Source organism: Neopsephotus bourkii, unplaced genomic scaffold, assembly GCF_033783945.1.
Source record: "Neopsephotus bourkii isolate Nb327-2 ecotype Australia unplaced genomic scaffold, CSIRO-AGI_Nbou_v1 NB_450, whole genome shotgun sequence".
NCBI lineage: Eukaryota > Metazoa > Chordata > Aves > Psittaciformes > Psittacidae > Neopsephotus > Neopsephotus bourkii.
Window position 1 is genome coordinate 1,915,582 of NW_026900952.1, and position 20,703 is coordinate 1,936,284.

Here is a 20,703-nt window from a genome sequence, read left to right on the forward strand (position 1 = left end):
AAACAGCCTGGTTATTCTGACTACAGCCATTGTCATTTCTGTAATAATTGTTCCAGCTTTCAAATTTGGGAACCCTGAGTAAGAAAAGCTGGACCCTGCTTGCCTTGGGTAACATGGTGGTGTTAGAGGTTTGTGTTTTGTCAGGTGGTTTCTTAAGTGAATGTGAATGCAAGTGAAGAACATTGATTTGAGCAGCATTCATTTACACGAGACTATTCTGACCCAGAAAATACTCCTTCTCTACCTCAAAAACGAGCTACCAATCTCCCGTCCCCAAATCTACTCCATTACAGTCTGTGATGGCAGGTACACTGCTACTTGCAAGGAAACAAACATCACTAACCTTCTCTGATCTTATTTACTGGTGCTCAACAACTTCAAACAACTTTAGAGATCTCTCAACAACACCATACAACCTGGTAGGGGAAAATAGCCTGTTTTGTCCAGTAACTCCCACTGAAATTGTCCTGGTAACAGACTAAGGGGAAACAAAAGCAGGTGAAAATGCTGGTTACAGGTTGTAAAGGACCCCAGGAATGAAAGCAGGCAGAGGATAAAGGACACCTCCCAAAGCCCTTAGATATAATACCTTAAACACACTTAAAATACAATACCCAGGTTGCTCTATGATCTTCTCACTCGTCACCATTTATTACTTGGGAAATGGCAAAGCTCATTGATGTGCCTCCTTCATGTGTAACACCCTGTTAACATCTGTTACAGACTTCAAAAGAGACTGTGTAACAGGTTTGAAATTATTTTTTAAAAACTTTGGTTTTGAAGGCAGTTACTGGAAAGGTCCAGGAGAAGGGATGTTTTCCAGAGGCTGGGCATCTGCCTGAAGTGAAGAAACCGTGCCATAAACTCGCCCCGAACGCACGCAAGGACAGAGATGTTCCCGGCCACTTAAAAATTCAAGCAAACTGCAGTGACGATTTTCTTTCTTTTTTTTTTTTTTTTTCTTTTCTAATGGGAAAAAAAATCCCATTTAAATGCTGCAGCCTATAAATAATTCGCGTTCAGCACTAAAACCGACACCAACCTTGCAGGGAAGGCGCCGCTTGCTCGAGGCGAGGAGACGCTCTGGTAGGAGCGCTGAGAAGAACATGGCGGGAAGCAGCCCTGAGGAGAAGGGGGTGTCCCGTCAACTCACGGGGCCTGTGGAGAGAAGCCGGCGGAGGCTCCACCCTCAGCCGAGCGGGCCGATCGCCGCAGAGGGGTCCGCCACCGCCCCCGAGTCGGCAGCTGGGGCGGGGCGGGAGCGGCTGTGCCGCCCTCCCCGTGCGTGACTCTTGCCGCGGCCTCAGCGACCCCCCTCGCCGGCACCGGAGCAGTCCGGTATTGGCGTGAGCAGCCTCGGGCATGTGCGGACGCGGGTGGCCGGCGGCGCCACTGCGGGGGGTGCAGGCTGCGCTGAGGAGGCGGGCGGCTGCTGAGGGGAGGCGCGGTGTGAGCTCCCGGTCTCCGGCAGCTGTGCTAGGGACGGCGCTGAGGCGGTAGGCGGCCTGGGTAGGGAAAGAGTGTTCGTGTGCAGGTGTAAGAGGGGCCGAGCCCGGTCCCTGGCACGGCGGAGACTGAGCCCTGCACCCCACAGGGTCAGTGTCAGGCCAGTATGGGTGCGAACTCCTCATCAGCTGTCGTGGACACCAACACCTCCTCGGCTGCCTCTGCGCTGGTGAGCAGCAGCACGTGGAGGGGCCGGGAGCCCTTCTCCGTCTTCACCGTCCTCATTCTGACCCTGCTGGTGCTCCTGACTGTGGCCACCTTTCTCTGGAACCTGCTGGTGCTGGCAACCATCCTGCGAGTGAAAGCTTTCCACCGGGTGCCCCACAATCTTGTGGCCTCCACAGCAGTGTCGGATGTGCTGGTGGCAGCCCTGGTGATGCCGCTGAGCTTGGTGAAGGAGATATCAGCTGGGCGGCGGTGGCGGCTGGGACGGGCACTGTGCCTCTTGTGGGTCTGCTTCGACGTGCTGTGCTGCACGGCCAGCATCTGGAACGTGACCGCCATCGCCCTGGACCGCTACTGGTCCATCACCCGCCACCTGGAGTACACGCTGCTCACCCGCCGCCGCATCTCCAACGTTATGATCGCTCTCACCTGGGCGCTGTCCGCTGCCATCTCGCTCGCCCCCCTTTTTGGCTGGGGGGAGACGTACAGCCCTGAGCAGGAGCGCTGCCAGGTCAGCCAGGAGCCCTCCTACACCATTGTCTCCACTGGCGGGGCTTTTTACCTGCCCCTCTGCGTAGTGCTCTTTGTCTACTGGAAGATCTACAAGGCGGCCAAATTCCGTGTGCGGGGCCGCAGGAAGAACACCGTGGTGCCCTTGGCCGAGGCTGGCCAGGTAAGCGTGGGGAACGGGAAAGAGAGTCCCCAGTGCTTCACCCAGGCACTTGGGCTCCTGCTTCTCATGTGCTCCTAACTGGCACCCCTGCATTGGTGGTTTCAGCACAGTGACTGAGACGTCGTGGGGATCTCGTGTGAATTTAGCTCTGTTACAGACTCAACATGAGCAGTTACTAGCTAGTGAAAAAGCACCGCTGACGGAGAAGAGTTTTATTTGCATTTTTTTCTTAAGTGTGGCATAGGAGTAAGTGACAGGTGCGTACACCTGTCTAGAGAGCCATTTAAAAGTCATGTCTTTAGTTCGAATTTGCTGTTCCTTGGGGTTTTTCCTCTTTACGTTTTAAAGTGTTAGTGGGGTAGATTGATACATAATCAGGTTCCTAGGCTGTGTACAGAGTAAATGCATACACATTTTTCAACCAACATGGCTATAGAAAAATGCGTATGCATTTTTGTAGTCTCTTATCAGTGTCTGAGTAGACTTTAACCAGGAAGTAAGACACTTTATTTATGTACTTGGGCTACATTACCTTGAATACTGGGGATATACTGCTCCCTGCATAGTGCTGAAGCAATGAGCAATTGTTTCTATTCTAAAATTACCAGCTGTCTTAAAAACCATGTCCTTCTCCTTTTCCCAAACATTGCCTGTAATCTCACAAAGCCCTCGTCATGTGGGAGGTTGCATTCATTTTGGGAATACAGCTAGCGGACAGGAAAAGGGTTGGAGTTGACCACTTGTGTCCCATTGAGTCAAGCTCTCTGCGTGATGACGCTGTGACCCATGTCATGTTGTCAAGGTGCTTGGTGCTTTACTCTCTGTAAACTGGTCTTTCTGTCATGTGCTGTTACTCTTACTCCTATCTGTGGAAATGTTTCTTTACAGTATGTTTTTGTGATTGCTTGTACTTGCTAAGTCCAGTTCCTGGACAAAACATGAGCTGTGTGGATGTTAGAGATACCTAAATAGACATGGAATCCTTCTGTTCAGCTGGGGTTAATCCTGCAGAGTCTCACTCCTCTGCTGAATCCTTCTAACTTTGGTTTGCACTCATGGTAAGAATCATGTTATTATGATCACAGATAAAATGTCTGTGGGTTGTCTCCCCTGATTCAAGCAAAAGGTGACAGCACTGGCAGTTATATGTGGTCAGACTTGCAGATTTGGATTGTAATGTATTGAGGATATTTTTAATGTAAGCTGATTTATGAAGCTGTCTTCCATGTAAAAGCACAAAACGTGTCGGAAAAGTTGAAGGTGTCTCCTCTGGTGGCATTCCTTTTTGTTCTTCTTCCTATGGCCTTCATCCCCTGGTTTGCACCAAATTTCCAAGTTACTTTAAGTATGACTGATGCATTGCTTGGACTTAATATATAATCTTCCCAAGCACAAGAGCTAGCTGAATATTTGTAGTGGTTTTTTGCATGTTTGATGTTTTACATACACACATACTCATACAGGACTAGTTGCTTGGAATCTAAGATTCTGGGAAGCTAAATGAGCTGAAGCATTGCTGCTGAAGTTTTAACCTATAAAGAGACATGTTGTTGGTATGTCAGTTTATCAAGAAAGAGTCTGACTCCTAATTGTTGTAGTTCTGTCTGCAAATCCCTTGCGTGGCCACAGCTAGGCTGGCAGGTGAGTGCTTTTTGCTGATGTAGTGTCTAGGAGCTAGTTTAGGCTGTTCTTACAAAAACGTTCCTGTCAGCGTGGGCTGAATCCCCATTTTGGAGGGATTGACATTGTAGCTGTTATTCCAACATCAGCAAATGCTCAAGCCAGTAGTTCATCTTTCTTGTACTGGCAGTGATAGACATACTAACTTATAACAGTGATTTTTGAATCTGCAGTCAGTGTCTAGTGGCAACCTTCCCCATTGTCCCAGCAGCTTCATTTGCTGGCTTAAATAAAAAGACTTTTGTGATTCAGATGCAAAACTTTACTCCTCACCTAAAGGAAAAGCTGATGCCCAGCTGTACACAGTGGATTAAATGAACCCATGGATCAAGGGAGCTGGCATTCCTGCCTCTTTGCAGTTTTCTTTCCTTAAAAGACAGTTACCAAGTTTTGACCTGATCTCATTTAAGCTTATAGGAACAGGATTTTATTTTTTTTTACATTAAAACACAAAGGTAACATTGCCAGGGTATGTGGCAAACCTGGTGAGGTGATGCAGCTTTGCTTCACATGGAGGGGTTATTAGGCTGTCGGCATCAGCTCTGTCCTCTCTTATGGGGTACATTCTGTTCCAGTTGTTTTGCCCATCAACTCACTCTAATTTTCCATTTCTTTCTCCCTTAATATCTCTCCTACCTCTGCTTTCTTTGCTGCCTTTCTTCTCTGAGAATGTTCACCTATCATGCTCGCCCTTGGAACAGTTTTCTTCTGTCACTGCTACTCTGGGTGCAATGTGCCCTCTGCCTCTTACGTGAATGTTCTCTCTGGGTGCCCTGTGCTAGTTATCTGAGTAACATCAGAGGGGCTTTCAGCAGTTGACGCCAAAGGCTGGCAGTGCTTTCCAGGCTGGAGGTGAGGAGGAACAGCGGTAATCCCTGCTGGGAGAGACATCCGTGTTGCACTAGGGAATTAGCTGTCAGGTAGCGCTAGACTGGAACTGTGTGCTAGAGCTGCAGTTTATGGCTTGAAGTATAGCTGGTTGGTTCTAGCAAGTTACTTTAAAGAGGAAAAGATGAAGTCATACGCCAGTCGAAATGCCTTGAAGAAACCGATACACCAAGTGAAACAATAATGATGGTACCTTCATGTTTTGTACAGTGCCTTCCAACCAACAGAGCCAGGCACCAAAGTGCTTTGCAGGTTGCCACTGTGTATATATGTGTGTGTATGTATATATATATATATACACATATATATATGCAAACCCACACACAGATACAGGAAGGGCAGCTGTCTTTGAGCTGAGAGTTGGCATATTTAAGTTATGTTTCTATGCTGTTACAGAGGTGCAGAACAGGATAGTTACAAAATAACTATTTTGAGTAATTTTTGGTTAAAATTTTACTTGTGCTTTTGAAAAACACTTTTTGAAGTGTTAAAATCAGGTGAGAGACATGGACATGAAACATCTGAGGTGCTTCTAGTTTGAATGAGAGCTTGTTTCTTACTTGAAACAAACAAAAAAAAAAAGGCAGAATTGGCACCCTAAATAAGATTGTTTTTTGTAATTATGGAACTCCTTAAAAAGTGAATTCTACAGTCAATACTGATATGAGTGAGCCTCGTAAAAAAACTAGTGACATACCATCACTGATAGATAGCTATACTCTGTCACACCTTGTTGACAGCAGGTAATGATTCTCTCCATAAGTAGTCCAATTGAAATAAATGAGACTGCTTGAAAAACAGTATATCCTGCTGGATAGTGCCCTTTTGAATCAATGAAGTCAACTTGTAACAGGTTTTGCCTGGCAAAACCAGGGATGGCAGAATCTGAACATCAGGATTATTTACATGTAGCAATTTCAAAGTCATGTGAAGAGTTAAAAATCAAGTTCTGTTGATGGCTGTGGATTTTGATTGTTTTTCTTTGTTTTTTTTTTTTTCTCCCCTCTAAGTACCTTGTATAGTATATGAGTAATTAAGCCTGAGCCAAATCTTTACCAGTTTTGTGAGAATCCTTCCCATTTTAGGTAGTATCAGACCCCAGAGCTCCAACATCGTAGTGTTGTTCTACACCTTGGCCTGCTGGCCTCTACAACCCATATGGACCATATGGGAGAGAAAACAGATTCTCCTCTGAAGGAGTTGCAGGCCTTCCTTTTCTTATTTCTGCCTATGACTATATAAGTAGAGGAGATGGATCAGGAAACAGTGCAACTGCCCAGAAAACTGGGAGCAGACAGAATCACAGAATGGTTTGGGTTGAAAAGGACCTTAAGGATCATCCTGTTCCGTGGGCCATAGGCAGGATCACCTTCCACTAGATCAGGTTGCTCAAGGTTCTGTCCACCCTGGCCTGAACACTTCCAGAGATGTAGCATTCACAGCTTCTTGGGCAGCCTGTTCCAATGCCTTACCACCCTCACAGTAAGGAATTTCTTCCTTATTATCTAACCTAATCTCCCCTGTTTAAGTTTTAATCCATTGCCCCTTGTCCTGTCACTACAGTCTCTCATGAATAGTCCCTCTCCAGCTTCCTTGATGTCAGATAGGAGAAAAGTGAGGCAGGAAGCAAAGTGGCTAGCAGTTTCCTTGGAAAAATCAGTTACTCCTGCTTACAGCAATAGAAAATGCTGTGACAGAAAGCAGGTGTCCTCTTCCCTATCAAATGTACTGTTTCTCATATTACAGGAGCATCCAAGAAAGTGTAGGCATTCCTATGTTTTGATCCTTTGCTGTACATTTTATTTTCTTGTGTTCTTGTTTGAAGTTTGCCAAAGCTACACTGAGGCAGGAACCATCTATGCTGAATCACACGGTAATCGGTAAAACTCTGAACTTGTAGTCAGATTTGATTGATGTTTATCACCTTTACTGTTGTTCTGTTATTGGAAACTCTGGAGGTACAGTACAAACACATGCACAGTACCTGATGTGAAGGATCATTAGCAACAATCATTAAAGCTATAAGGAACACTTTAAATCAAGGGATTTCATCAGAACTCCATGGTGGCATATTTTTTATAACTTTATTAGGAACACAGGAATTGGGAACAAACGGCTCTAGGAACATACAGCTGTTCAGTAGCAGTAATTTACTGGGAGGAGACAAATGGCAGAAGTGGCATTGAACAATAATTGCTGATCAACCTGCAGAAGAATGAATTCTGAAACTAAACCAAAATTCCTTTCTGTCTGTAGGGTAATTTGTACTTGAGAGATCTGTCCCTTCATTTAACTCTTTATGATACTCTGACTGGAAAGTGGGCATCTCTGCACTTCTCAGAGCCTGTTGCTCCTGGAGTAAGTCCTGCAAAGGACTACTAGAATGATTAAGGGCTTGGAGCATCTCTCATATGAGGAAAGGCTGAGGGAACTGGGCCTGTTCAGCCCCGAGAAGAGAAGGCTCAGGGTGTACAGATACTTAACACACAATGTGTGTAAATATCCTAAGGGAAGGTGTCAAGAGGATGAGGCCAGACTCTTCTTGGTGGTGCCAGACAATGGGACAAGAGACAGTGAGTATAAAATGAAATTTGAGGTTCCACCTGAACTGTGAGGGTGATTTGAGTGTTGGAATAGGTTGCCCAGAAAAGTTGTGGAGTCTCCTTCCTTCCATGGAGATACACAAGAGCTGTCTGGACACGATCCTGGGCAATGTGTTCTAGGTGACTTTCCTTCAACCATTCTATGATTCTGTGAAATAGCTGATGTAATGAATTCAGAACCTAATTCTGGCCTCAGAATAGCAGTCTTTTCATATCAGCTTTTTTCCCTACTGCTCCTGGCTTGTAGCACTCTGGGAATAGAGCCTGGGTGGATGTAAGGAAATCCGTGCCCAAGGCATAGCGTGTTGCTAGTGACTGAATGAGAACAGTGTGCAACACTGTGAGAGATGCTCGTATAAGAGAGATGTGCCCAGTGTAAACTAAGACATCTTAACAGATTGTTTTAATTTGCCGTCGGCAACCACCTTTTCCCCTGTCGCAGCCTGCTCACTAGTGCTCATCAGTAGGCACAAAATTGGGGTAAAAGGCTGGGCTTGTCCTTTGTTCCATGTGGCACAGCAATAACAGATATTGTGACTAACAGCTACGTAGTCTTTTTGGCTTGTGCTCATGTTCAGACAATGCCAAACTGCAGTGGATTACCACATGTCTGCATGAGGGGGGTAATGCCTGAGCATGAGTCCTGTGCCAGCACTGTGGACCTCAACAGTGTTTGCCTACAGTAGGTTAATTTACTTTCAGTGTACTTTTTGTGGGCTGGTTTATGACAGTCTTGACAATGTGGTCCTGGGGGCTGATAGTTATTAAAAGAATAATCTTGCACCAGCCAGGCCAAGAACTTGAGTCAAGTCTGCTGGAAATCATAGAGTGGGCAATAAAGAAAATTAAAACAATTGAAATCATAACGAAAGTTTGGATTTGCCCAGTTTTGCAGTCTGCATTCATAGAATCAACTGTGTTGGAAAAGACCTTTAAGATAATCAAGTCCAACCTTGGCAGGACTGCCAAGACCATGTCACAGAGGGTCTCATCTGCATGGTTTTTGAACACTTCCAGGAATGGTGATTCTATCACTTCACTGAGCAGCCTATTCCAATGCCTGATCACCCTCTCAGTGAAGAAATTGTTTCTAATATCCAGTCTAAACCTCCCCTGGCGCAGCTTAAGACCATTACCTCTTGTCCTATCGCTTATTACTTGGGAAAAGAGACCAGCACCTCCTCTCTCTATCCCCCATTCAGATAGCTGTAGAGAGCAATAAGGTCTCCCTGAGCCTTCTCTTGTCCAGACTGAACAACCCCAGTGCCCTCATTGTTTCTAGTAAGACTTACACTCTAGACACCAGCTTTATAGCCCTTCTTAACTGATACATATCAATGCATATTTTCTGATAGGAACAGCACTTCAGATTAAATCTGTGTTTAACTTCAAAAATCTAGTTAACTTGTTCCATGAGGAGTCTGTCTCCACAGCAGGGATGAGATGCTGGCAGTCCTGTAGTAGCTGAGTAGTTAGTTGAGTTGAGGCAGGGAGGAGCACAGAACTGCAAAGCTGGCATGTTAACGGGCGTTGTGCACAGGAGTGCTAAGCACAGGGCCTCACTAGAAACCCTCTGTGAAGTTTGATCCCTTTGGGGGTAGTGCAAGCCAGGAGCAGCTGGCCAGTGGATTCCAGGTCTGCCAAGTGGCAGGGCACATGCCATGGCTGGCACTTGGAACAGTACCCCATGTTGGGAATGCCCGAGAGGCAGGTGTCGTGGGTGAGCCTAATGGGGAGCCAACTGAATGAGGGTTGTTCACAGCATGTGCAGCTGTCCAGTTAGAAACAGTGTAGGGGGTGAGCATTAGATACTGATGATCATGGAAAGCTGAGTTTTCTTGCAGCTTCCACGGTTTACATGGTTGTTCAAGCCACAGGCTGAAGGACCTTGCTGAGTAGGGACACTAATTGCCTTTTCAAGAACATACTATGTGTCCTTTTCAAAGGATTTCTTATGGAAAATTAAAGCAAAATATCTCCAGTCTGCCAGGGATATTTACACAGTTTATTTAATGGAAGGTTCAATGAGAGATCCCATTATTTTTCCTAAAGCACCAGGCTGCTATTTGCACTTTATTGTTAGTGTTACTGCAACATTATTCAGAATTCCCAGGTAGAACTAGTGAAAAAATAATTGGGGAAAAAAAAAGAAAGCTCTGAGAACAGAGAAAGTAGAAATTCTGTAGATAGGAAGTTGACTGCTGTCTTGTAATTTACAAAAAATACCAGGATCTATTTTCACGTGCTTAGTATTCAGAGGCCTGATCTAACAACCAGTGGTTTGTGAAAACTCCTCTGATTTCAGCAGGAGCTTGGCCAGGCTGTAAATACATGTTCTCTTAGGAAAAACACCTAAGGACTGTTGTATCTTCTATAAAAATAAATTAAATTACTTTTTCCTGTAATATGTAATTAGGTGATAAAAGAGTTGCTACTAGTAAATTCTGCAGTTCAGTTACAAGCCTTCTAAAACCTTATGTACCAAAAAGGCTCCAATTTGATATGGCACACTGCAAGCTCTATCTTCTGAGTAAGAGTTGAAGGTTAAATATAGTGCCAAACCATGCCCAGTGCTAGTGACAAAGTCCTTTGTATGGCTCTTCCCAAGAGGCATACTCATGTAGCTATTCCTCAGGGCTAAGACGTAATCTTTCAGGGTTGCTTGTCACAAATTTGTCCTCGTGTTATACATTCATCCCTTTTGCAGAGTGTGATCAAGGATGTGCAGAGCAAGTCTTTCTGGAGACAAATGGTGTGATCCTTGCTACATGAGGGGTATCCCATTTTAATTGTCAGGACAGATGTGATGTTCATTTTCCTCCATTATTTGCCCGCATCCATAATCTGCTGCTCATACATTCTGCAGCCATGTCTCATGTCTGAGGGTGAAGGCAGGGATATCCATCTTGAAGAGTGATTGTTCAGCCTTTGCCAGTGCTTCCCTCTCTCTGAGTTGCTATGCTAATATCAAACAGAAGCCCTCCATCTATTATAAAGCTTGCGCAAAGGTGGCACGTACATGTGGAATATGTAGCTGATTTAACAACAAGCTGTCTTTGGAGTGATGACAAAGTCTTGCAGTGTCTGTGTATTATCACTCAGGCAAATGTTAGAGCCTCAGTTGCATCCTTAAACTGTTTATTTTATTGCACTGTCTTCATAACTGAAGCAAGTAGCAGAACTTTAAACTCGCAGATACTTTAATCTTCAAATTAAAATCACAAGGAAGTATCTTTTTCTGGTTAGACTCTGAGCACAGAGTAACTTGTGCCCAGAACCTGTTTTCCACAGCCTCACTGCCACCTGGAGCACTGGGCTGTACTCACTGCACAGATGAATGAATTGCCCTCAGTGAGGGAGAAGACAAGAAGCATCAGCAGCAGCCTGGAGTAGCTGAAGTTTTCTCCTCGCTTGTGTAACTTCTGCTCAAGGCAGAGTTTGAACTGAAGGTGTATAAAACTATGTTTTTCTGGCAATAGAATATGGGGTTTTTTTGTCAGAATACAGACTAGATCTGAGTAAAATAAAGGACAGGTGACAGAACAGGGAGAAGAGGGACCAGAAAATGCTGCTTTCCGGCAAAGCTTTTTGTTGATTACTACCAGAGTATTTTAGGAGCTAATTCAAAATGATGGCACAGGGCCTGAGGGTGCATCATTGCAGGTGCATCCTTATGCTTCTATTGTCATATACTGTGTTGGCACTGACCAGGCAGCAGCAGGTGTGATCTGCCACTGTCCCCAAGGGAGAAGTGCCTGTGATGAGATAGCCATTGTCAAGAAGGAGCAGAACACACCCAACTTCTGTTTTTCGTAAGGGACTCTTCTTGATGGGTTTACTTTTCTTAAGTATTCAGTTTTATTTTAGGCATTTATGGTATTTTTTCTTGAGGGGGGTAATAGACTATTGGTATTTTCCAAATATCAGACACATTTCTTACAACTTTCCTTTAACTGAAATCCTGTTCTTTCATTTAAAAAGTTCTGATGGAAAAAAAATCCCGCAGATATAGCCTAGTTTGTTGCGGTATGCTTTGTCTCTTCTGCAGAACAAGTGATAGTGCCAAGCTTCTGCACTCACCAGAGGTGGGATTCTGAGCTGTGTGTCCAGGCAGTCAGGCTAAATAGGTTTAAGAGCAGGCATTTGTGGCAGGTCCCTCCCTAATACCATAGGGTAGTGAACCAAAGGGCCTGCATGAAATGAAATTAATTTATGATTTAGGCCTGAGAAACCCTAAAGGTCATGTAGCAGCATCAGAGAGTCCAGGTTAGAGATGGGCAGAAGGCACTTGCCTTTGTTGCCTTTGTCAGTCTTCCTTACCACCCTTATTTCCCACTAGTTACCAAGGCATCCAGTAAAGGAAATGGAAAAAGAATGCCCACAACACATAGCATTGGCTACTCTATTTTATTTAGCTTTGTCAGTCACACTCAGGTTTTCCAATTTAATGAGAAGTCTGGTAATTTTGGCACTCTGGGGCATTTTCTTTCTTTGAGAATGGAAGGAAGGGAGTTGGGGCCTTTATTGGTAGGTGCACAGATGTCGTGCTGTCATTTAGAAGTAATACTTCACTCAAACAAACTGTCTTGGTAAGAATCTGTGTTTGCTTTTGTTTTGAGGTGAAGGAAGCTTCACATGAACCACAGATGGTGTTTACAGCTCGTCATGCAACTATCACTTTCCAGACAGATGGAGAAACATGGAGAGAACAGAAAGAGAAAAAGGCAGCTCTGATGGTTGGCATCTTAATTGGAGTTTTTGTGTTGTGCTGGATCCCTTTCTTCATTACAGAATTAATAAGTCCCCTCTGTTCCTGCAACATCCCAGCCATCTGGAAAAGCATATTTCTTTGGCTTGGCTATTCCAATTCTTTCTTTAATCCTCTCATTTATACGGCATTTAACAAAAATTACAACAGTGCCTTCAAGAACCTTTTTGTAAAGCAGAGATAAAAGGGGACACAGAGTAGAAAATTATTGCACAATACAGAGATTTCTTGAGGGAAACATGTGTTTGATGGGTACAGTTTTCATGCACAGGAGCTACCTGAGGGCATTTAGGAACAACCAAAAAGAAGATGGAAGATACTTGGATATAAATCTACTGTCAGTTTACTGTTCCCTCCTGGAAATACATATATCCTGCTCCAGGGACTGGCAAATAAGATTGAAGCAGTGAATACCTCCTGTCTGCTCTTTGAATCAACATGTTACGGTCTGCGAGTGAACCACTGTCTGTGTCTAATACCATGACTGTCAAATCTAACTGGACTGATCTCATCTAACCAGCTACAGGTGCCATTCTGTAGCACTCTCTTCATTAGCAGAGGCACCAGTGGAAGTGCTAATTGAGGAGTACTGAAATGTTTGTGATATGGGCAGGATGCCGGCTTCATTTCTGAGATTTATTTGGAAGGGAATAAATATGCTGTATTCAATCAGTTGCTGAATTGATGTGAAATTAAAATGGATGAACAAGCAGCTCAGAAACACACCCTAGTATAATCAAAGGGCTGTATGTTCTCTAGCAAGCAACAGTCCTTGAAGGGAAGTCTCAGTGAAATACAGGATACCTATGTATGTTCCCTGGGGTTACATGAAACCTTAGAACCAAGTGTAAAATTATTCAGAGCTACTGGAAGTGTGCTCTCACTGCTTGCACAGGAGAACCTAGCATGGTGTGTTCACCTGCAGTGTACTCCCTCACTCTGCAGGGCTCAGGCTCTCCCTGTTCTCTTCAACCCAGGTGAGCTCCAGACAGACACCTGATACTACTGAGTGAAGCGGGACTGTCTGTGTTATTATTTCATGCTACCATAAAACTAAGCCTTCACCTGTATTACAAACACCAAACACGTGTTCAATCATCAGGTTTGCTGGCAGCACCATGTGGCTGCTTGGCAGGAGTCAGTATCACCTGTACTGCACTGTCTGGGGTCCTTGCACTGTAAATGTTGTGCCCATCATCCTACTGAGAAGTGCACAATTTGTAAGCTCGCATCACCTGCCTCCTGCTATAAGGAAGATCTTGATGCCATCAGCTCTGACTCCAGAAACTCTAGTGACTCAAAATCAAGCCATAAATTGGTTTTCCACGATCTCATACTCATGTCCCAGCAATATATACATAAATAAATTAAAAGATAAGTATTTCCATGTATACTGCCCAGTCTGTTTGTTTGTTTCTCTAGTGGGTTTTGTTTCCTCCCCTTACCTGAGAAGGGCTGCTGAGTATTTCTGTTGTGGCAGCTTTTTACACACATGGAGTCCCAGACCCCCTCCCATCTCCTGCTAAAGCTGATTTAGCTACTGTAAGGACAAAACATCATAGCGCTACTGATGGGCCTCTGCAATATCACAACTAGTTTTGAAGTTGAGGTTTAACCTTTTGCACTTCCATCTTCTGCCAGTTTTATGTTTGCTGCTGCTTAAATAACCCTTTGATCCAAAGCGTACCCTCAGGCAGACAATGCAGAACTGCAGAGAATGACTAGAAATCATGAATTTCAGCTCCATCAACATATACCACTGGCATCTTGAGCTCACTGTAGCGTATCACACTCAGCCTCATCTCTGACAGTTACCAAGTTAATGGGCATCACATCGATGAGAGGGCTGATCACAAGGCTCCTACCAAAGTCTTGGTATCCTGGCAGTCTCACAGGCAGCAGCAGCCAGGTGAATTTCCATCAGCTAGGGACTGATGCATTTAACAGCCATGCCAAAGAGGTAGAGCAAATAGCTTTTATATTCTGAAAAAAAAACCAAAAAAATCATGCAGCCTTTACTTGCTTAACTTTAAAGCAGGGATTACTACAGTGTAGCCTAAGATGACTATTTACCTGGTGATGCCATACTGAGTTTTGAGTCAGATACATGAGCAGCTTAGATCTGTGCAAGTTCCAGCTCCTTTCTGAACAAGTAGTTTAAACAAATGCCCTCAAAGCACATGTTCCTCCAGTTCCTGTAGAGAACCACTCTCACTGGTCCCACTAACACAAGCATGGCAAGAGTAGGCACTGCTGTACTTCACACTCTGCTGTGTGTGTGTAGCCACAGCCACCTGTGCATCTTAGGTACTTGCAGAGGATGTTTCTTTCAATTTCCATGGTAATTGAGAAATTTTAATAACAGGATTTCAAATGTTAGATAGTAGATCAGACTTTTAAATTTCAACTTAAATAACTTCTTCCCTTGTAAATCCCAATTTCCCGATATATTAGGGAAACAGCTACAGTTCAAACTATGGGTTGGAGGCTTAATTAAACCGGAAGACACATATGTAGGAGTTTAGAAGTTACTAAAACCTGCAGGCCTTCTTCAGAGCCACTAATGAATTTTTCAAGTGAATTGAATTTTTCATGCAAGACAGACATATCCCCAAAAGCCTAAAAGGCCAAACAGATGACAGGGAAGGAGAAAATGAAGTCATCTTAAACTGGTTATTGAAAAGCACACGAATCTCCTGCATGTGGCCACTCTGAAGTTTCCAATAATCATGCTTTGGCCAAATTTTAGTGTGTGTACCCCATCTGCCTGGTAAGATTTGCATGCAAACCTCGTATCAACCCTACTACACTGTAGTTAAGGCCCATCACATTCTGTACATGCAGCAGCAGAGATACTTGTTCCAACTATACATGCCAGCTGACTGGAGGAACCCTTCCAAGAAGGGACACATATTCTGAAGGCAGGTTTTACCATGGCTTGACATCTGGGACTTGAGAAAACACCTTAAAGCCGGAAGGCTGCGGTACACTTTGGTGTAACTCTATGCTTGCACTGGTGTTAACAGAAATGCTGAAGGTGCAGCAGGGCTGTCTCCAGCCACCTTCAGAACTGGTAGAAGGGCTATTGATCTAAATCTCCACCTCCACAAAGATTAATTTAGCTTCTTTAGGAGGTGAATCTGAGCCTCTGTAATTTTACTGTGAGAAGTTCTCAATATAACTAGTTCAGTGCTCTGCCCACCCAAGCGTCTGTGACAGCACGGAGTTGTTACAGAATGACAGGCTTCCCCTGAAAGCAGCCTGGCTCCCTGCTCACCCAGAGGTGACAAGAAGCAAGCAGAGCTTTCATTTCACTACCGCAGCTTTAGAAAGCTCTTAACAAAATCTGCTTCCCACACTGACTCTGTGCATGTCTGCAATTAGCAGAGCAGCAACATATTCAGGATTTAAAATCCTGGGTTTTAATCACATGGAGTCTGAGCTTAGTGTGGGGGCTATGGCTTAACCTGCTGGTTGCTGGCTCCTGCTGAAAGCCAGAAAAGGCATTACCATGCTCAGCCTCCTGCACTGAGAGCATGGAGATTTACCTGTGGATTTGTGCCAAACCCAGTAACTTGGTGAGATGGGAGCATTAACTGTTGTGTAGTTGTCAACCTTGATTAAAAAAAGTTGGAACTGTGGATAATTTTCTTCCTCCATTGGTACTTTATTTCCATAATTACTCTTATTAAAGCTTCCCTCTTTAACTGAGAAAAAAAGAGGAAAGAGAAAAATCAAGCACACAAGCATTCCTCTTTTTGGCAGTTCAAGCATTAGTTTAGAACTTACATTCCCACCTTGTTTTGCTTGGCTTCAAGACAGACTAAGGAAAACATAAAAAATACAACTCATGTTAACTAAGATAGATGATACAATATCCTGAATATCTAAAAAAAACCCCAGATATTCTAAAGAATCATGGTTTGGCAGTGCTTAGATGTACAGTCATTTATTTCCTCAAATAGAAGTTGCCAGTCTGGACTACACCAGTCATCTCTGCTTGCAAGCAGCAGACTAGAAGTTTAAATTTTATTTCCTAACACTGAACCTACTCCAAGAAAAACTCACTGGAGACCTCTGCTCAACAGAAAAGCACTGCTATATCCTGCAACAAGGCCCTGAGAACCCTGCAGCTATACTGAAATTGAGGCCTCATTTGCAATCTACAGATAGTGCAGAAATCAAAGAGCTTTGGAAGATGAATGTGAGCAAAAAATGCTAATAACCTTCTGTGCTCTTCTCTCTAAGAGACCAAAGTCCACAGTGAAAGAAGCTCTTCAAGTAATTTATTTCTGTACCCAGAATAGTTAGGGTTGGAAAGGACCTCAAGATCATCAAGCTCCAACCCCCCTGCCATGGGCAGGGAGGGACACCTCACTCTAAACCATATTACCCAAGGCCTCATCCAACCTGGCCTTGAACACTGCCAGGGATGGAGCATTCACAACCTCCCTGGGCAACCTATCCAGTGCCTCACCACCCTCACAGGAAAGAATTTCCTCCTTATATCCAATCTAAACTTCCCCTGTTTAAGTTTTAACCCATTACCCCTTGTCCTATCACTACAGTCCCTAATGAAGAGTCCATCCCCAGCATCTCTATAGACCCCCTTCAGATACTGGAAGGCTGCTAGGAGGTCTCCATGCAGCCTTCTCTTCTCCAGGCTGAACAGCCCCAACTTTCTCAGCCTATCTTCATATGGGAAGTGCTCCAGTCCCCTGACCATTCTTGTGGCCCTCCTCTGGACTTGTTCCAACAGTTCCATGTCCTTTTTATGTTGAGGACACCAGAACTGCACACAATACTCCAGGTGAGGTCTCACGAGAGCAGAATAAAGGGCAGGATCACCTCCTTTGACCTGCTGGTCACGCTCCTTTTGATGCAGCCCAGGATATGGTTGGCTTTCTGGACTGCGAGCGCACACTGAAGCTGGCTCATGTTCATTTTCCCATTGACCAACACCCCCAAGTCCTTCCCCGCAGGGCTGCTCTGAATCTCTTCTCTGCCCAGCCTGTGGCTGTGTCTGGGATTGCTCTGACCCACGTGCAGGACCTTGCACTTGGCATGGTTAAACTTCATGAGGTTGGCGTCAGCCCACCTCACAAGCATGTCAAGGTCCCTCTGGATGGCATTCCTTCTCTCCAGCGTATCAACCGAACCACACAGCTTGGTGTCATCGGCAAACTTGCTGAGGGTGCACTCAATCCCACTGTCCATGTCAGCAACGAAGATGGTAAACAAGACCGGTCCCAACACCGACCCCTGAGGGACACCACTCGTAACTGGTCTCCAGCCAGACATTGAGCCATTGACTACAACTCTTTGTGTGCGGCCCTCCAGCCAGTTCTTTATCCACCAGTGGTCCATTCATCAAATTGATGTCTCTCCAATTTCTAGACAAGGATGTCGTGTGGGACAGTGTGGAACGCTTTGCACAAATCCAGGTAGATGACATCAACTGCTCTACCCCTGTCCATCAGTTCTGTAGCCCCATCATAGAAGGCCACCAAATTGGTCAGGCAGGATTCCCCCTTAGTGAAGCCATGCTGGAAGTCACCAAGCACCTTGTTGATTTTCATGTGCCTTAGCATGCCTTCCAGGAGAATCTGCTCCAAGATGTTGCCAGGCACAGAGGTGAGACTGACTGGTCTGTAATTCCCTAGGTCATCCATTTTCCCCTTCTTGAAAATGGGGGTTATATTTCCCTTTTTCCAGTCGTTGGGAACTTCACCTGACTGCCATGATTTTTCAAATATGATGGCCAGCGGCTTAGCAACTTCATTCGCCAGCTCCTTTAGGACCCGCGAATGGATTTCATCAGGACCCATGGACCTGTGCACGTTCAGATTTTTAAGATGGTCTGAAACCAATTCCTCTCCTACAGTGCGCCCAAGGTCTTCATTCTCAATCAGACTTAGGTATCTCCTTCTATATAGCTGGTTTTACATGAGAATTCCCAAGCCCTTCCTACATGAAGACTGATGCAAAACAATGAAGGGCTTGGCCCCAAGACTAGATACTAACAAACCCTTGTGAGGAGCACCTCACAAGCTACTGTACACCACAGTCACCAAGACACATGTATTGGGAGCAGCTGATTACAGGAATGAGCTGCCGGGTGGGAAGCAGCCACCTACACTGCCTGAACTGCTGGGTAGAGGCACAATGCCTGCGCTTGGAGCTCCAGGGACCAGAGCCTGGGGAGCTCCAATGCCAACTGGCTGAGTTGTCAGAAGCTACAGACATGGCTGTGCAGACGCTGTAAACAGACAGGCTTCTTCTGTTCATCTTTTTTTTTTTAGACAGAAAGACCATCCTAAGAGTCTATCATCCATCACCGAAATGGGTGAGATTTCTGTACCACCTTGTACATGTGTTCTACTTACATGCCTAATTTAGCAAAGCTGACTCTAAGGAGATGGATGTACCAGCAAAGCATGATACTCCAGCTCTGTTACGCCTAAGTAGCAGCAGCTACACAAACTGGGACCTAAAAGAAGTAATGCACTTTTTCTCCTGCAAGTAATTTTATTTTTCTAAAGAAATTTCAGTGAAGTTTTACTACGTCCCATATGGCTGGACATACCTGTGCCACAGTGTCTCCAGAGAATAGAGTACAGCGTGTTATTGGGCCACACAGTAAAATGCGTTTGCATGTCATACACTTCCCCCCCATCAAACACCACACACCAGGGTCACACTTCAATAAGCAGATTTTCAAGGAAATAAAGATGAAAAAGGGAAGAACCCTCAAAGAAAATACTGGTCACATTTTAATTTGCCTTCAAAGATTTTTATTTTATTCAAAGCAGCAATGACTTGGAGCAATACTCAATTTGTTTTAATACACTGTGAGAAAAAGATTGTCTGCTTTGTCATGCTTGGGTTAGGTGTGTGTCACTGATTTCACTCTCAAAAGGTATTTTACAAGTGTGCTTGTGGAACTGCATTTAAAGAAAGGTGTCACAGTCTAAAAGGTAAGTGTATGCCCTAGGTTCAGAGACTGTCTCAGCATCAGGAGAGCAGCCTTACTTTACAGCCGTCTATTCAAGCATATCAAAATCATTAAATTAACTGAAATGCAAATTAAAGATCTTAGCAGGCTCTATCAAATAATAAAAAGCTTTTACTACAACTCCTGTAGATGTTATTTTACAAAGCCTGGTAACACCAAATTAATTCAGGGCAAGATCTTTCTCCTTAAGCAGTCACAAGAAATACAGCAATACTGAGGTAACAACATTCTGAGAAACTCTTTGCTCCTCCCTTGCAGAATAAAGACAGATTCTGCTTGCTGTAGGTTTGTATAGTCCTTTGCACACTACATCCACACGTACATCCACACTCCCAGATTCTAGTGCTTCAGCTGCAGAGCTCCAGTTACCGAACTGTGGGCATTAAAAATGCTTTAATTTTGTAGATCAAAAACCTAATGTAATAACTATTCAAAAAGACATAGAATCTCCAGCAAAGGCATGGTTTGCATTGATGCTTACTGACTTAAACAAAGATAACCACTTTAAAGTGCTACCCTTCCTTCTTTGAGAACTCTGCTTAGAAGTGACCTCCTGACACTGCCGTTCACCTCAACAAAGAGCTATCATCATTTTACTGAAAGCCAAAACTAACTCAGTTGTTTCTGTTTGGCAGGATTGCCAAATTTATAGCATCAGAGCATCGTGGATACAGTTCCCAAAACCCACCTTCCCCAGATAGCCATAGCATGATGTGTACTTGTTCCTCCACACTACAACTGACGGGGGACAGCCTGATGCAGCAGTTAAGCCTAACAGTTATCAAATGACACATGAGGAGGAATGAAGCTGGCTGTTAGCAGAAGTGCCTCTTTCATTTTGGTACCACAGGTACCAGATGAAAGGGCACCACCCACTACCCCCCAAGTCTGTGACAGAGGGCAAGGAACAGCTGATGTAACTGTTTCATACTTCTCCAGCCTCTTTCCTCTCATTTTCACAGTGGGGTCTGAGAGCAGAGGTAGCATCTGCCTGCCCTGGATTTCCATCTACTGTAGAAAGAAATTGGCTTGTTCCAGTAAGTTATCATCTGGACTTTATTTTGAATGACAAGTAGTAACTGGATCTTCACAAATCCCAGATTTGTATCTTAGTCAAAATCACTAGCTCCCAGCCAAAGCAATGGATCTAATGGGTAGAGAAAGTGCTAGCATTCTATTTTTAAGCAACTGACCTGGGCACTTCTCATGATGTATGTTAATATCAATCTACACGGTGCTGAACTATGCCACCTCCTGGCTTTTCAAATCCTATGCCTGTCAGTTCCCTTGACAGAATAACAGTAAAAGAAGGTCACTGGCAGCATATCCTCCATCCACTTTATGTGGGCTAAGGGACCTAAAATACTGAATAGCAATTATAAAAGATACTATACCCAAACCTCTG

At 44.4% G+C, this 20,703-nt stretch overlaps 1 protein-coding gene across 1 annotated transcript; it reads left to right on the forward strand.

The window, feature by feature from the left end:
- The first annotated feature begins 1,106 nt into the window (after positions 1-1,106).
- LOC133210324 (5-hydroxytryptamine receptor 5A-like) lies at positions 1,107-13,674 on the forward strand. Its single transcript, XM_061349607.1, has 3 exons — positions 1,107-1,281; positions 1,542-2,344; positions 12,135-13,674. The coding sequence occupies exons 1-3, from the start codon at positions 1,107-1,109 to the stop codon at positions 12,465-12,467; spliced, it is 1,311 nt and encodes a 436-aa protein (XP_061205591.1). The 3' UTR covers positions 12,468-13,674.
- The last annotated feature ends 7,029 nt before the right edge of the window (positions 13,675-20,703 follow it).

Coding starts and splice junctions, on each gene's coding strand:
- LOC133210324 (XM_061349607.1), top strand. CDS start 1,107: ATGGCGGGAAGCAGCCCTGAGGAGAAGGGGGTGTCCCGTCAACTCACG. Junction 1,282..1,541: donor GCGGCTGTGCCGCCCTCCCC/GTGCGTGACTCT, acceptor TGCAGGTGTAAG/AGGGGCCGAGCCCGGTCCCT. Junction 2,345..12,134: donor CCTTGGCCGAGGCTGGCCAG/GTAAGCGTGGGG, acceptor TTTTGTTTTGAG/GTGAAGGAAGCTTCACATGA.